The 17,383-nt window shown below is 49.4% G+C and overlaps 1 protein-coding gene across 3 annotated transcripts; it reads left to right on the forward strand.

The window, feature by feature from the left end:
* Window positions 1-3,048: 3,048 nt before the first annotated feature.
* Window positions 3,049-16,902, forward strand: LOC117884201 (cytochrome P450 1A5-like). Of its 3 annotated transcripts, none has more exons than XM_034784405.1 (7): window positions 3,049-3,673; window positions 9,402-10,266; window positions 11,129-11,255; window positions 11,819-11,908; window positions 12,000-12,123; window positions 12,373-12,459; window positions 14,308-16,902. In XM_034784405.1, the coding sequence occupies exons 2-7, from the start codon at window positions 9,421-9,423 to the stop codon at window positions 14,612-14,614; spliced, it is 1,581 nt and encodes a 526-aa protein (XP_034640296.1). In that variant the 5' UTR covers window positions 3,049-3,673; window positions 9,402-9,420; the 3' UTR covers window positions 14,615-16,902. The 3 variants fall into 3 exon arrangements, with proteins under 3 accessions (XP_034640296.1, XP_034640295.1, XP_034640297.1); XM_034784404.1 differs by having other exon boundaries at window positions 3,050-3,718; XM_034784406.1 differs by lacking the exon at window positions 3,049-3,673 and adding an exon at window positions 4,650-4,895.
* The last annotated feature ends 481 nt before the right edge of the window (window positions 16,903-17,383 follow it).

The raw sequence follows: 17,383 nt of genomic DNA on the forward strand, positions 1-17,383 counted from the left end.
CACCGGCTCATTCACCTGCACGTCCACCAATGTTATATATGCCATCATGTGCCAGCAATGCCCCTCTGCTATGTACATTGGCCAAACTGGACAGTCACTACATAAAAGGATAAATGGACACAAATCAGATATCAGGAATGGCAATATACAAAAACCTGTAGGAGAACACTTCAACCTCCCTGGCCACACAATAGCAGATGTAAAGGTAGCCATCTTACAGCAAAAAAACTTCAGGACCAGATCCAAAGAGAAACTGCTGAGCTTCAGTTCATCTGCAAATTTGACACCATCAGATCAGGATTAAACAAAGACCGGGAATGGCTAGCCAACTACAAAAGCAGTTTCTCCTCCCTTGGTGTTCACACCTCAACTGCTAGCAGAGGACCTCACTCTCCCTGATTGAACTAACCTCGTTATCTCCAGTCTGATTCTTGCCTGCATATTTATACCTGCCTCTGGAAATTTCTATTACATGTGTCTGACGAAGTAGGTGTTCACCCACGAAAGCTTATGCTCCAATACATCTGTTAGTCTTAAAGGTGCCACAGGACTCTGTTGCTTTTTACAGATCCAGTCTAACACGGCTACCCCTCTGATACTTGACTATAGTCCTGTGATCTCTGTAGAAGATCATCTGTTGGACCCTCGATCTCCATGTTACTCAGCCTCCTTTCCTCCCTGGGGCTAAGCGCAAACGTCAGAACATCGACTTGGGTTCCTGACTGCACAGGGGTGCCCTGGCTAGACCTGACTAGGGGGCTGGGCAGCGCCTGTGGTCAGGAGATATATAAGGAGGCTTGGAAGCCAGGGAGAAGGAGAGTCAGGCCAGGAACAGGGAGGCCTGGGTGTTGGAGACTCAGGCCAGAGAAAGGGCCAGGGAGTGCCGCTATCCTGTATAAGGAGCAGAGAACTGGGAGAGAACAGAGGCTGAAGGCAGCTAAGGGGCTGCACAGTGGTAGTGAGGGCATTTCCTGCCAATCTCTAGGAGTGCCTGGGTGAAGGCCCAGGAGAGCGGCCATGTGGCCATTGTCCCAGGAGTCGGGAGATGAACCCAGGAGGGATATGAGACTTGAATTAGGCTCGTGGTGGGTGGATGTGGTTTGCATTACTGCTGCCTTTGAGTTCTTGAAGGGGATATAGGGGTACACACAGGAGCCCTTCATTTGAAAGAACATTGGGGTCTGGAGAAGAGTCTAAAGTGACGGACGGTGGCAGAGCCAGCAGTGTTCTGAGTTGCAATGGGGGACTTTCACCTGTGAGATTCTCAGCCTGAGAGAGTATGGGAGGAGTGTTTGGCAGGACCCTTGGGAGTGTGTGTGTGGGAGAAAGGACTGTGGCAGGGTGCCTGCGGGACATATGTCTGCTATGGGGGGCACTTGAGTGGGGCCTGATCTGTACCACTTGGAAAAACTCACTCAGTGAGATATAACCAAGCAGAAACCTTAAACAACCATCTGATTTTGTAAGACATCTTGGGTCAGATTTCCCCCCAAAAGAGCTGAATTGGAGTCATTTGAGCTGCCAGGGATCGGCATTGTATTGCGGAAGCACCTAGGAGTCCCAATCTAGACTTTGACCCCTCCGCCCCCGTGCTAGGCGCTGTACAAACGCAGACAGTCCCTGCCCCAAACCACTTACACCAGTGGTCCCCAAACATTTTTGCTCATGCACCCCCCTTACCTGGTCCCTCGGAACTGCGGTCGGGAGCCAGGGCTGGTTGTGGGGCCAAAGCCACGGTAAGGAGTTGGGGCCAGGGCTAGATCGTGGTCAGGAGACAGGAACTGGGAGCGGGGCCATGGCCAGGAACCAGGAGCTGGGAACTGGGAGCCGCGTCTGGGAACCAGAAGCCAGGAGCCACGGACAGGAGCGGGGCCATGGTCGGGGCCAGGAGCAGAGCTGAGGGCAGAGCAGGGCTAGGGGGCATTCCCTCCCCACCCCCTGTGGGGGCTGGTCTGGGCACCACCGTACCTCCATTAATGTTCCTCCTACAGTTTGGGGACCACTGCCTTACACTCTACCTCTGAACAAATCAATCGCAAGATGGCTCAAGCTGAGCACCCAAAATATGGAGATGTTCAAAGCCAGAGGCTGCTCCTGAGAAATTTGACTCACAGGCTGCAGTTCTCACATCTGTGTTTCCTCTAAGTTCTCCATCAAATAAAATCAATATTCGTTCTCCCCTCTGCTGGCCTTTCCCCAGCTGATTCCAGGTCCCAAAACAGCACATGGCCCAATCAATTTTTAGAAGCCCAGGAGTGGAAGCTAGTTTTTGGAGACCTATCCACAGGGTTTACAAGTATCTTATATCTAACAGGCAAGGGAAATCTCCCCTCTCTGTCCCCACATTTCATCTACCCATTTACATGGGGGCTGTATCCGTGTAGCCATATCAGACAAAGTGGGCGAGTCAGCCCAGAGACTGGGGCTGAAAACCTGCCCCTCTATGGAGCTGGAGGCTGCAAAGTCACCTCCCCTGTGCTCTGGGGGAATTTCTTCTCCTATAAGGAATGTGTCAGGTAGGCGTCTTCTGCTTCTGTGTCTGCAGTGGGTTTTCACTCCATGCGTGAGAGGCATGGACGAGTCAGGGTCTTTCTGCTGGTTGCACATTGCCCTAGACTTTCCCAAAGTGCAGTTCTTGCTTATCTGCCCCTGCTGCCTTCTCACGCAATATCACATCCTGCCATATGTCAAAGGTGCTTGCAGAGGAATGAATGCCTCTGCTCTCTCCCCCACCTCCCAGTCACCCTTGAACTCTCCCCCCCTCTGTTCCCAAACTCACCCTGTTTGGCTGCAGGGGAAACAGTGGTGAAATTCAGCCAAATGGCTTCTCACGCGAACCTGGGCAATCTTTAACCTGATACTGAGCCGGGGGTAGGGGCGGGCTGCCTCTGAATGGGCTCCTGATACGCTACACTCTCCAGTCCTGATTGCAGACCACAAACCCCTCTGCACCGTCCTGTCCTCTGTCTCTGCCATCCTGACCTCACCCCCCCCTCGCTGCCGCCCCCACCATGCTCACTCTGCCCTCCAGCACCACAGCCACTAGAGTTGTGTTGGGAGAGAGCAAACTCTTCATGAATCAGTTAAAAAAACCATATCCAAAGAAGATGGTCTTTTAATGAAGTTCTTTACTGAAAAGAACTGCCTGGCTGGGCAATGGGCAGGTGGCCATATGCCTGAGACAGGGGACATCCTGCCAGGGCAAAGGAGCATGTTCTGGTCCTCTCGACCACAGTGCCACGTGCACCCTAGTCTCTGCCATCCAGCCTTTGCTGCTGAGGGTGAAATATGCATTGGTCAGCTGGAGGCTGGCCGTGGCCCCTGCCCATGCAGACTAAGGGTCTGCCCCACAGCTCACTGAAGTCAATGGAAAGATGCCCAGCTGACTTCTCTGATGGGCTCTGGATCAGGTCCAGCACAAGAAGGAGACTGTTAATTATTTTGTAGCTAATCATTCTGGAGTTCCAAGACAAGTGGCTTGGAGGATACTTTTGCAGTGCAACAGGAGGAGGGTTGACCAACCAGGTTTCAGGGGAGGTGCATAAAAAGCTGTCTGAAAGTGATCCATCAAGCTGCCTGGGAAGGAGAACCTAGTTCACTGTCCAAAAGAGCGAGTTCCAGACACATTGGGGAGAGACTCCTCACGCCATCACCAAAGAACTTCTAGCCACAGGTGGGAATTCCAACCTAAGCACCATCCCTCCTTTGGGACACACAGGTACTGTAGGCTGCTTCACACAGCTCCTTATCTTTGCAATATATTAAAAAACAAGGGTTAGTTTAAATGCTTGTCGGGGACGGTGGGAAGTGGCTGTCCAGGGTGGGTCTCTCTCAGATGTGTTGTATGTGTGCATCGCTGGCCCAGGTATTCCAAAGCAATTTTGGGGTCTTCCATTTTACAGGAGCCCAATTTGAGACTTCTTAAAAGGGGGTCTGATGTTCAGAAAGTGCTGAGCACCCAAGCTCTGAAAACCAGCCCTCCGGGGCACCCAAAACCAGAGTCCACCAAAACCACTAGTCACTTTGGAAAAGCTTAGCCAGTATTCTGATAACAAGAGTCCAAATAACACTAACCGTTCAGCTCAAAGAACGTATGTGAAGGCTGTAATTATACAATAGCCTAAATAACTGGGGCTCTTTCAAGACAGAAAATTTACTCAGAACTCAGCAGACCTGTCTTTATGCAAATCCCTATAGAATTTAACAGGGAAAAAACTAATAGGATTCTATAGCAATCTAAGAGAGTTCAATAAAAATCCTTGTAAAAACCAACAGAATTTAATAGAGAGAGCTTTTCTATAGGTTTTTGGGACTGCCCCCCACACAATTCTCTAGCAGAGATCTCCTTTTGGATTAAATTCTAGAGGATGATCCAAAACCAATGGGAAGGAGATCATTTGATAATAGAGTCGACAGGATCTTTCCATAAGCGAGGTAAAATAGGTTTTACTTTTAGTCCTGAGTTAGACAGCAGGAAATCAATCCTAGATCAGTCAATACGGTTCAATGCACTACTCTGCGCAACAAAACATCACTTTTCATGGGATTGGCTCATCGGTCACCCAGGCGTTTCTCCACTCTTCCCACAAATATCATTGCAATTCCTTCCAGGCACAAAACACCCTCCCTGAACTGAGTCACAATCCTTTCCTCCTTCACCCTCTCAGCCCGGGCCACCTTCAAGAAACTAGCCAATTTTAGATGGCTTGGGGTCATTGACATTCATGGAGCCCTGAGATTATAGAGCTCAAACAAATCAGCTTGCTGAAAAATTTCAACGGCTTCAAAATGTTGACCAAAAGCGAGAACATTTTCTTGGATTTATTTGTTTAATTTGATTTGCAATTTCCCTCCCTCCTCCATTTTTCAACCAACGCTCCTTGTTTATAACTCAGGTAAGAACTATCTGGTCTATGTAATGGTGTGATCTTCTCATTGCTCCACTAATGCTTCCTCCCCAATTCCCTCATCTGGTTACTTTCACATCTTGTTTCAAACTAGTGAACTCTTTAAGGCAGGGGCTGTGTCCTTCTGTACTAGAGCAATAGGAACGTGATCTTGACGACAGCTGTTGGGTGCTCCTGCAAGGCAAATAATAAATCATTAGCATTAATTCTGATAGTGAAATACACGCCCAATTTGGGCACAGAAAACACTTGGATTAAGATCCCTTTGAACTCAACAGTATAGTGGCCACCTTCAATATTGGTTCTATTGGCTCTGCAAAAGGGGTGGGGTAGAGTTACAGTTTCAGTAGGGTGATGGTATCCGAAGCGCTCTCGGTTTCCTAGAGCAGTGGTTTTCAAACTTCGGGTTGCGACTCAGTACCGGGTCGTGGAATGGAAGACACTGGGTTGCAGCGGCTCTGGTCAGCACCGCCGACTGGGCCATTAAAAGTCCCATCGGCAGTGCTGCCCGGCTAAGGCAGGCTATTCCCTACCTGTTCCGCACTGTGCCCCGGAGGCCCCTTCCTGCACCCCAAACCCTCATCCCTGGCCCCACCCCAGAGCCTGCACCCCCAGCCCTGAGCCCTGACCCCCTCGCACACCCCAGCTCCCTCCCACACTCTGAACCACTCATTCCCAGCCCCACCCCGCAGCCCTCACCCCAACCCTCTGACCCAGCCCTGAGCCCCTCCCACACCCCAAACCCCCCCGTCCCCAGCTCTGTTGGATCCTGGACATTAACAATTTTCTTCAGCTACGTCGCCAGAAAAAAAGTTTGAAAACCGTGTCTTTGAGGACTGTTAGTTATCAAGGGAGGTGCGTTTTCCCAGCTAGAGAGAGTGTGTATATCAATGAGTGTCAGTGCAAATACTTCATCTCAGCTGTGTCTCTTGTGGGCCATATCAGGAGATCAGGGCAGGCAGTAGGTGGATTTGGTTCCAATTCTCCCTCTTTATTGGATCCTTCTTCCCAGGTAAGACCAAGGTCCAGTTTCCTCTTCTCTGTCAAGGGCTCCTCAGTGGATTTCACCAGGATCCCGGCACCTGCAGTCCCTTGAGTTCAGAGGTAGCTTCATTTGGTTGAGGGGGATCTGGCTATGGAACAAAACTTCCAGGGAAGAGCAGTCAAATCGGAGTCTGATCACCTATAGGGAAGGCTAGGATTTTGTCAGGGATGTTTTTAGTAAAAGTCATGGACAGGTCACTGCAATAAACAAAAATTCAGGGAAGCCCTGCCTTGTCCCTGACTTTACTAAGAACATCCCTGACAGAATGGGGAGGGAAGAGGGTCCAGCTCCCAGCCCCCCCTGCAATGGCTGGGAGCTGCGAGGAGCCCCCTGCCAGCTCTGAGCAGCTCCGGGGTCCCTCTGCCTCCGGCGGGGGAGGCTGGAAGCTGTGGGGGCTGCTAGCTGCGGCGGGGGAGCTCCCTCCCCCCCGCTAAGCAGTTCCGGGATCCCTCTGCCACCGCAGGCTGGGAGCTGGGGGGTGGGGGCTGCCAGCGATGGTGGCTGGGCAGCTTAGGGGTCGCCCCGGATGGCGGCGGCCGGTCAGTTGCGGGGGTCCCGCCACCCGCCACTGCTGGACAGCGGCGGGAGGGTCCCCTACCGCCCGCGCAGGCTCGGAAGTCACTGGAAGTCACAACTGCAGCGGCAGAGGGACCCCGGAGCTGCTCAGCGCTGGCAGGGGGCTCCCCGCAGCGCCCAGCCCCGCAGATCAGCAGGGGACTCCCAGCCACTGGGCAATGGGGCCCCTGCAGCTCTCAGCTGCTGCGGGGGGAGGGGGGGTGATAGACCCTCCCCATTTTGTCAGGGATGTTTCTAGTAAAGTCAGGGACAGGGCAGGGCTTTCCCGTGTTTTGTTCATTGCAGTGACCGATCCAGGACTTTTATTAAAAACATCCCTGACCAAACCTTAGCTTGCCCTTACCTATAGGAAATGCTGCAAAACCTTCCTCTCTGAAAATGCCTTTCTGCCCTCGGAGTGACCCGCATTCTGAAATCCCCTTCTGCCGCCAAACTCCTGCCAAAAATAGACACCACAACTTACCCCAAGCAGAGTTTTTACTCTGTAAAGAGAGAAGTGCCAGAGACGCCATCAAATCCACTGGAGACTTTGCTACTGCTAGTGACTTTATGGCTTTCAGATACTACAGTAACAGGGGGCAGCATAAAACCCAAGGGCCCCTGACTGAGCTCTGGGTTTTCATTCAGCAAGCAGCCCCCTGTCAGGTGTCCCCCTCCCAGCTAGGAGAGGGATAAAGAGACCAGTTAGTGAGACTCCAGGCCAGGATCACCAGTTTCAGGAGTGCAGCGCTATGTCAAAGCCACCAGTTGCACCCTGGCTCTAAGGAATAACTGTTGTATCTCCTGTAGCACTGGGGGTAAATGTTAGGGGCAGATCCTGGGCTAGCTCCATTAAATCAATTAAGCTGAACTGATTTATTCTAGTTGAGGATCTGGCCCCAACTCTTTAAGGGCAATCAATGGAAGGATCTGAGTGTTCTGCTGTAGAGAGTCTAGGACCTAGGCCCGGGGAGGCCCTGGCTTACAGACACTGCTGCATTACCACCACAGGAGACAAACAGACAAAGTAGCCACTTACTGCTCCTGCAAAGTCAGGCCCCACAGGAAGTCCTAGAGGGACTCCCAGGACAGACCCTGGATCACCTGATTGGCTCACATCCACTACTTAAGCCAGGCAGTATAAGTGACACATGTGGGTGGTGGTGGGGCATGTGAGGTCAAATTGTGTCCCCTCCTCCCCCCACCCAGATTTCTGCTCGGCCTGCCGGGGGAGAGGGGCTCTGTTCTTCTCCTGCTGTGCCTGTCCCCTGGCATGCTCGGCCCCTGTTCCTGGCAGCTGGCCCAGACGGGGAGTGGAAGGGGTGGGATGGAGTCAATTATCACACTGTCTGAAGGTGGTGGCTCTGGGTCACTGCTCTGTCCAGTGCGGTGGCTGCCTGCGAGAACCCAGCTGGGGACTTGGCAGCGGCCCATCCCTTCTACTCTCCACCCAGGCCCGGTTGCCAGGGAGAGTGGCCGAGTGAGCCCTAGACTTGCCAGTGGGAGGTGCAGTGGAAGGACAGAGCCTCTCTCCCCCCTGCAGGTAACTCTGGTGGGGTAAGGAGAGCATGGTGGTCCCCATGCTGGGCACAGGGGTTGCTGGGGAAGGCACTGGGAGCAGGTTCCCTGGCTTCTGCTCAGCTGGAGGTAGGAGCATTGCCTGTGACCCGCCCCGCCCCTGCTGAGGTGTCTGTGAGCTCCAGGGACACTGGTGCTGTGAATCTCTCTGGGCTGGGGCTGGCCCTGGTCCCAGCCAGGCCCAGAGGCACATGCTCCCCACTCCTGTGGCCCCAGCCCCGCAGGAGCAAGTGGGAATGGCTACCGTGGCCCAGGGAGGTGGGGCTGGAAGTTCCTCCCGGAGGCGACACCAGGGCCTCACGTCACACCTCCCTTTACATTGTCCCCCCCCCCCAGGAGGAATGAATCGTCTATGGCTGGGTGGATTGCCTAAGAAACTATGCAGACTCCTTGTTGCATCTGCATTGGACACTGCTCCTTGCCTCTCTCCTGCAATCTGCATCCAACCCTGCTCCACTCCTGTCTTGTCCTTGGCTCCTGCCCTTGCTCCCAATTCCTGCCTTGCTCCTGTTCCTTGCCTCATCTCTGTTTCCTGCCCCTGTGTCCCGCTCCTGATCATTGCCTGTTAATTTCCGCTCTGATCATTGTCTCAGCTCCTGACTCTGACCCTTAGGCCAGATTGTCTATGTCCCGATTCCTAACAATCAGTGGCCAGAGAGGATAATGATGGAGCAGTAGATTTCTCCCCCACTTCTCCCAGGGTTCAGATAATGCTGACAGGTCCTGTGTATTTCAAACTGCCTGTCAATTTCTCTTCACTCCACGGCAGGACCGCAATAAACCAATCAACTCCACAAAGAAGAAAGTGAAATGTTAATTGGCACCTCAAGTCTCTGCAGTTCTTGAGCTCTTTCTACCTGCAGATCCCCAAGAGCATCACAAACATTTTGTTAATAAATTTATCTCCACAACACCCCTGAGGTTATAAATATGATTATTCCCATTTTGCCAATGGGAAGCAGAGGCACAATGGGATGAAGTGACTTGCCCAAGGTTCCCCAGGAAGTTTGTGGCAGAACCAGGATTTGGACCCAGATCTCCTGATTCTTGTCCTGTGCTTTTGGAACTAGAACTAGTGTAGAAGGAATGTCCCAGCAGGTAAGAGGCTCTAGGGTCAAAGGGCTGGATCCCTGTTAATGGCCAACCTATGGGAAGGGTTTATGAAGAAGGAATCCCCCAAAGTTCTAATGCAAGGAGGCCTGAGTGTGTCATGGCTCTGTGTGGAGTCTGGCTCACTTGAGGCATAAGGCTAGTATTTCCTTAGCAGCCTGAGGAAGTGAGACACCCAACATCCTCCCTTTGTTTAATTTTCTCAGGCTTCTTAGGCCCTTGAAGATGAAGGCTGCAATGTCACTGGTGGGAAGCCAGGGCATTATCTCAGTCACCGAGATCTTTATTGCCTTGGCTGTCTTCTGTCTGACGTTCATGGTCATCAGATCCTTCCGGCAGCAGATCCCCAAGGGGCTGAAGAGGCTCTCAGGACCAAGGGGTTACCCCCTGATAGGCAATGTGCTGGAGCTGGGGAGCAATCCACACCTGACCTTGACTCAGATGAGCCAGAAGTATGGAGATGTGATGCAGATACAGATCGGCGCCAGACCTGTGCTGGTGCTGAGTGGGTTGGACACCATCAAACAAGCCCTGGTGAAGCAAGGGGAGGTCTTCATGGGGCGCCCTGATCTCTACAGCTTTCGCAATATTGGAGATGGCCAGAGCTTGACCTTCAGCACTGATTCAGGGGAGGTGTGGAGAGCTCGCAGGAAGTTGGCCCAGAATGCCCTGAAGACCTTTTCTGTCTCACCCAGCCCCAACTCTTCGTCCACCTGCCTCCTCGAGGAGCATGTCTCCAAAGAAGTTGATTACCTAATAAGAAAGTTCCTGCAACTGATGGAGGAGAAGAAGAGGTTTGACCCCTATCGGTACGTGGTGGTCTCTGTGGCCAATGTCATCTGTGCCATGTGCTTTGGCAAGCGTTACGACCATGATGACCAAGAGCTGCTCAGCATAGTGAATGTGACAGATCAATTTGGGGATGTGGCTGCCTCTGGCAATATAGCGGATTTCATCCCAGTGCTCCAGTATTTCCCCAACAGCACCATGAAGAAATTTATAGAATTCAACAAGAGGTTCCTCAAGCTCCTGCAGGACATTGTCAAAGAGCACTATGAAAGCTTTGAGAAGGTAAGAGCCTAGGGGGGGAATTTGCTCACACCTGAGATGAGCTTCTATACTGTGCCCTTCAGCTTCTGCGAGTACTTTTCCTCTTGCATCAGGCTGTCCTGTAGCAAATCTAAACATTCACCGGTGTTTCTATGATGGCCATTCAAAACTTCATAGAAAGAGTGGGATAGAATTTATACCCTTGTCCAAATACACAGGTCCCTACCAACTGAGCTAAAGAAGAATATCTATTAGCTGTTAGCAACACAGCTGTTAGCAACTAGTACCTATGACACACTGTTGAGCAGTACTGATGTCAATCAATAGAGGGCAATGGTGCACTGACACACTAGCCTGTTCGTTCCAGCATCCACCTAAATAAAACTCTGGAAAGGTGCAGGGTGAAATGTTATGCTGCTTTTTAGCCAACCTGTCTAGCCAAAATGGCATTTTATTACCTCTATGAATTTTACAAATGAATCTTCATCTTATCTATTATAGGACCATCTTAGGACACAAATTACCCTAGTTTCTATACTAATAAGTTTCTCTCCCTAGGCACATATTGAGAATTAATTTGCTTAGCATGTTTGTCTTGTATTTTCCAAGAAGAGGATCATTCTGACATCCTGCATTTTCAAGCTGTATATTCTCATCTCCTTATTTTTATGGCTCAGTGAAATGTTACCTACTGACTGTAGGGGAAGAAAATATTTTCCTGACCTCCTATTCCTGGAATTTACTTGCACTTCTGTGACATGGGGATACTGGACTTTCCAGCACAGCGTCCCTTCCGTAGTAGATTGCTCTTTGTTACCTCTCAGTTTACCTGCCTAGTGGTCTGGAATTTCATGCCATCTTCCTCTGGACTTTTCTCTTTCAGGACAACATTCGAGACATCACTGACTCCTTGATTGAGCAAAGTCAGGAGAATAAAGTGGAAGCCAATGCCAACATTCAGCTTCCGAAGGAAAAAATTGTCAACCTGGTCAATGACCTCTTTGGAGCCGGTAAGAACATTCCAATTCAGACTTTCAAATCTGAAACCACTTTCTATTTTTGCATTCTGATAAATATTAGCCCTTTTTTGTCCCCCCCATAAGAACACTCCATCCAGATGCTCTCAGTAGCAGAAAACAGATCACATTAGTTTTTTCACCCTGACACCTACCAGCAACGACCCCAAGAGGCTTCCTACTGTTCGAGGAAGAGTTTGTAGGAAGTCAGCGCTCAAGGAAAATGAAGCTCCCAAAAGCCAGTTTTGTATCCCTATTTACTGGTACTGGTCCTGACTCATCACTAAATTACACTGGGGAAACCCCATTGATTTCATTGAAGTTACACCAGTATAAAACTGAAATAGCACAGTGACGAATCAGCATCACTATGCACAGAGTGGAGCAAGTGTAAAAACTCTTAACTAGGAACTTTCTTATCACAGCTTTCTGAGTTGGACAAAAACTTAGGAAGCAAGCAAGGAAAATCTGATGACAAGCTAAAGTCTGGGGCTTGTATTTTTCCCTTGAGTTGTCTTCATCTAGTTAATATCTGTCTTTCCTCTCTGTCTGTCTAGGTTTTGACACTGTGACAACAGCTTTGTCCTGGAGCCTCATGTATCTTGTGACTTATCCAGACATTCAGAAAAAGATTCAGGAAGAATTAGGTAACTGTATGTTTTCAGTCACAGAGTTAAAATGCATCTCTCTAGAAGGCTGGATTCCAACCATCCTTTTCCTCCTCTTTATAACCTGTAGATCAGACCATTGGCAGAGAGAGGAGACCCAGACTCTCAGACCGGCCCATGCTGCCTTACACAGAAGCCTTTATCTTAGAGATGTTCAGACATTCCTCCTTCATGCCCTTCACCATTCCTCACTGGTAAGTGCTATGGATGCAGAGGAGATGTAGGGGCATAACGCATTGAGTAGTACTTTTATTCAGCATGTCACTCCATTGATGGTCCTCCCAGTGTGAGACAGACAAAACCCAGCCCTTAGAAAGTACAATAACGCTTATGAAAATGATCTCCTCTGGGCCCAATCCTGACTTAACCGGGCCCAGAAATTGATTGATATGAGAACACAGAGGCAGCTTTTTAAACTTAAGAATCTCACTCTCATCCTTCAGCACAACGAAAGACACAGTACTGAATGGCTACTACATCCCGAAGGACCTCTGTGTGTTTGTCAACCAATGGCAAGTCAATCACGATGAGTAAGTATATGCAGAGTCCCTTAGGGTAGTAGTGTGCAATCCGTCCATATCAATGTACCAGCCCCCATTTAGTCACTACCATGTACCTTGAGTATGACTGGTTGGCACTTGGACAAACAAATCAAGATGATGCTGTTTGTGTGTGTCATCCATTATGTACTAGCCACTTTCCAAGCACACGAGAAGGAATGTTCCCTGCCCCATTGTATCAAAAAAACCAAACCTAGATGAGATGGCTCTGGCTGTATTTCTGTGCTTTCCCCATTCTCCACAGGACTGGGAATTTCTGCTGTGGTAAGACACAGAGATGGCCAGGCAGGGGAGGGATGAGTGTGTAGAGCATTGGACCTGTGCTGCCAAGGAGCACTGGGTGGGCTGATGAGGCCACAGACTCCACGCAGATGGCCCTGGTCCCCATCAAGCTTCTACCTGGATCTGCTGGGTCTGTACGCCTAATTTGCACGCTAGTCCTTGCTGATGAAAGGATCAGGAAGAAATCTCTTGTGAGACAGGACTAAGACCTGGGAGTCACTGCAGCCAGCTCAATGGAAACCTCTGCTCAGTGTGCAGCGGAGGTGAAAAAGGCAACCAGTATGTCAGGGTGCATAAGGAATGGGGTCAGGAAAAACACCAAAAGTTTGTCTACATGTGGAAATTGACTGGCATAATGGAATAACTATTGGCCTATAGCGACTAACGGCAATTATTCCAGTCAGTTTCCCCATGTAGAAAACATTGGGATGATTATACTGCTCTTCTGTACTCAATGACACCCTCTCCCCTGGAATACTGTGTCCAGGTCTGGTCACCCCATCTCCAAAAGGGCAGAGCAGGGATGGAAAAGGTCCAGAAACAGCTAATGGAAAAGGTTAGAGGGCTAGACAGATTTGTGTCTGGAGAGAGACTGAGAAAACTGGAACTATTTAGTTGAGAGGGCAGTTGTATAGGAAGGGGACATGGTAGAGTGTACAAAATAATGATTGGTACAGAGTGCTCCTATTTACCCTCTCATAATAAAGGAGGAAGGGGATATTCAATAGCATCAGAAAGCAGCAAATTTAAAACTGATCAGAGGACTTGATCACAGCCTGCAAGTACCTACCTGGGGAGCAGAAATTGAATAATAGAGGGCTCTCCAATCTATCAGACAGAAGTACAACAAGATCCAATGGCTGGAAGCTGAAACTAGATGCAGCTGAAACTAGAAGTCAGGTGCAAATTTTAACCGTCAGGGTAATTAATCATTTGAACAGTTTCCCAAGGGTTGTGGTGGATTCTCCATCACTGGCAATTTATAAATCAAGATGGGATGTTTGTCTGTAAGATCTGCTGTAGTTCAAACAGGAATAAATTCAGGGAAATTCTAGGGCCTTTGTTATAAAGGACATCAGACTAGATGACCACAACAGTTCCTTCTGGCCTTATAATCTGTGGAATACACAACTGACCTGTGGAAAGCATTGCTACAAAATGCTAGTGAGGTCATGGGCTTAGCAGGATTCAGAAAAGGATTAGACATTAGTGGATAATGAGAACATTAACCATAACTTCAGAGAGGAGTAAAAACATGTTTATAAGGGATCTAACCCCTCAGGCTTCAGTGCAAAAGCCAACCAGTAACATCAAGGCCTTACGGCAGAGGTTAACTTGGCCCGGTGCCTTCTGTTGGCTATTTTAAAAGGAAAAGGCATTCTTGAGTGATAAAGGTGCATGGATAGCAGTGGGTCCTAGGCCCAGTTCTGAAACTGTTCCTGACACCCATCCAAACTGAATTCCCTGCTCTCCAGCATCCCCTCTCCAGGCAGCGGTAGAACGGAAGTTTCAGGAGCTTTGCTCTTGCTATTCTAGGAAGCTTTGGAAAGAACCATCTAAGTTCGACCCAGAGCGTTTCCTCCATGCTGGAGGGACTGAAGTAAACAAGGTGGATGGTGAGAAGGTGCTGGTCTTTGGCCTGGGGAAGAGGAAGTGCATTGGCGAGACCATTGCCAGATGGGAGGTCTTCCTCTTCCTGACCACCCTGCTGCAGCAGCTGGAGTTCAGCGTCTCTGATGGAGAAAAGGCGGACATCACGCCTGTGTACGGCCTGACAATGAAGCACAAGAGGTGTGAGCACTTCCAGATTAAGCAGCGCTTCCCAATCCAGAGTTCAGAGTGAGCCACCTCTGGACACTGGATGGGGGAAAGCGAAGATCTCATTTGAATTTTTACCCTCAGGGGTCATATGCTAAGATAAATTGGACCCAATATAGCTTCTATCTAATTAATCTGTATTGATTTGTCTTACCCGTCTGTTAACTAGCTCCATCACCCTCACCTGTAGAATCACAACAGACATGCCAGGGTAGCCTGGCTTGTTCACACAGGTGTAACTGCTTTCGGGGGTGATGCATGATAGCTGGGGTTCTCTACTGAATTCCTCTTCGAATGCTACTAAGGTGTATTCCCTTAATGCTTCCTTATAACAGACAGCCAAAAGTTGAAGGCATCGGGACCACCCATGTGCTTAAAGTTATACATGTGCTTAAGATCTTTGCTAAACTGGAACCTAAGCCTGTCCCAAATGTCATGATGACCTTCATCCAGGTAGAGTATTAAGGTCCACGGACATCTTAGGAGGCAGATCCTCACCTGAAATAAACACCTTATTGGAGCTAGGACAATTGACTTGACAACTGACGACTAACCCTTGTGTTCAGTCTTGTCTATTACATTGTAGAAGAAGGTTAGGCTTGTCAAGGAGGGTAAAAAGGAGTTCAGCAGCTCACTCCCAGCTGAATATAGATAATACAACAACTTTGTTTACATGGATTAGCTTTCTGGTTTCTTGGACATGTTTGATTTCCTCCAAAGACCCCCAGAAACTGAGGCTGCCTCGATGAATGAGCTCTGTGCTGTAAGACAGCCCATGAACACATGGTAGATGAACCTTTTGATATTAGCAAGTAACTATTGCTCAGACCCATGTCTCACGTATGCTAAAAAGGTCACATGACCCTGCTGCAGGTTCCAAAGAGCCTTTGAAATGCTATGGGTGCCATGAGAAGAAAGTGGGGATGAAATTATATTGCATCTTTGAACAAGTGAAAGGAAATAATAGTCAGCCCTAGCTCATATCATCCATAGATCCCAAAGCACTTTGCAAATGAGATCAGCATAAATTTACAGCTGAGGAAAGGAGAGCTGGATAGTGACTTGCTCAAGATCACCCAACCAGGAAGCAAACCCAGGTCTTTTGAGGCCCAGTCCAGTGCCCTATCCATTAGGCAACACTGCCCGACTGGAAGTTGCATTTGAGAGCAGAGCCCGGGTAAGCATCTTGCTAGCTGCTGGAATCCAGCAAACTTTATTGTCACTAGGAGTTTCAAACTTTTCCTTAGCATGGGCCCCCTCTTATTCGAGAGATTGTCTCCTGAACATCATTGACAACCCTCCCTGCCAAACTGGTAAGAGGTTTAATCAGGTGTCTGATGAATCCGCTTATGGCTGACAAGCCCAATTCGAGAGCGACATAGCTTGGTACAAATTTCACAGCTCCAGATGTTGTCTGGGTTGGAGTCCAAGATTACAGCACGCTGCTTTCTTCTTTCTCGCTCTGCTTCCATCCTCTTACTCAAAGCCACTTCGTGTTGAGCTCCACCCAGTGCCAGATGTTCCCTCCAGATTGAATAGGCTTCTGCACGCTCCTCCTAGCTGTCTACATTGATGTTGAATGACTTAATATCATTTTTGCACATGTCATGGTACCGCCATAAAGGGAGACCCCACTTTCTAGAGCCGTGCCGAATCTCACTGTACAAAATATTCTTGGGGATACGGTCTCCTGTCCTCCCATTCTCCTGACATGACCAAGCCACTGCAGCCTCCTCTTCTTGATATGGTTTCTAAGTATGTCAGTCCTGTGTGCTCCAGCACCTTTGTTTGGTATTTTGTCTTCCCACTTCATTTTCAGAATTTTATGCAGGCATCTCATGTGGAAGGTGTTCAGTCTCATGATATGCTTAGCATATGTATTCCAAGTCCCTGAACCATAAAGTAGGGATGACAGCACACAGTCTCCTGAACACCTCCCTTCCTAATCACAGTCCAGGACAACACTTTTCCCTTAGCCCCACCAATTTTGCATCGACCACCTCCTCTGCCCTTTGGAATTGCGTGGGTGATCTCTCTTCCCATATGCAATCATGTAACACGCAGCAATTGGTCACGGTGATGACTGGTATTAGGAAAGCAGTTACATTTGTTTGACATGTTAAATGCAATATGTGTTCAGTTCTTCGTTCTGGCAATAAAGCTGGTGGATCATCTTCACGAGGCGGGCACATTTTTCTCCAAGACTTCATTCTTGAGCTGCAGGGCCTGATTTAGATCTTGTTCACACCAGTACAAGCAGGGCCAGCTCCAGGGTTTTGGCCGCCCCAAGCAGCCAAAAAAAAAAAAAAAAAAGCCGCGATTGCGATCTGTGGCGGCAATTTGGCGGAAGGTCCTTCGCTCCAAGCGGAAGTGAGGGACCGTCTGCCGAATTGCCGCCGAATAGCTGGACCTGCCGCCCCTCTCCGGAGTGACCGCCCCAAGCACCTGCTTGCCAAGCTGGTGCCTGGAGCCGGCCCTGAGTACAAGTCAAGAGTAACTCCAGTCAATGGTGGCATGAGAATGGGATCAGGCTCTTTGCATGCACGGGTTATAACAAAAGTGATTTTCATAAATATATAAAATGCAACGAAAAACATTCAGGCTACAATGCGGCCTTCTAGCAACGAAGTGTGGGACGGCCCTCTAATGCCTCGGGAGTTGCATTTATAGATGTCCCTGTGAGTGCCTGATTGGGCCTTCAGTCCCCAGGGGGGCTCATGCAGGGTCATGTGCCCCTCCCCCGCCCCCGATTTGCAACTCTGTCCGCATATTTATTCAGGGGACACCATCATAG

The sequence above is a fragment of the Trachemys scripta genome, chromosome 10, assembly GCF_013100865.1.
Source record: "Trachemys scripta elegans isolate TJP31775 chromosome 10, CAS_Tse_1.0, whole genome shotgun sequence".
NCBI lineage: Eukaryota > Metazoa > Chordata > Testudines > Emydidae > Trachemys > Trachemys scripta.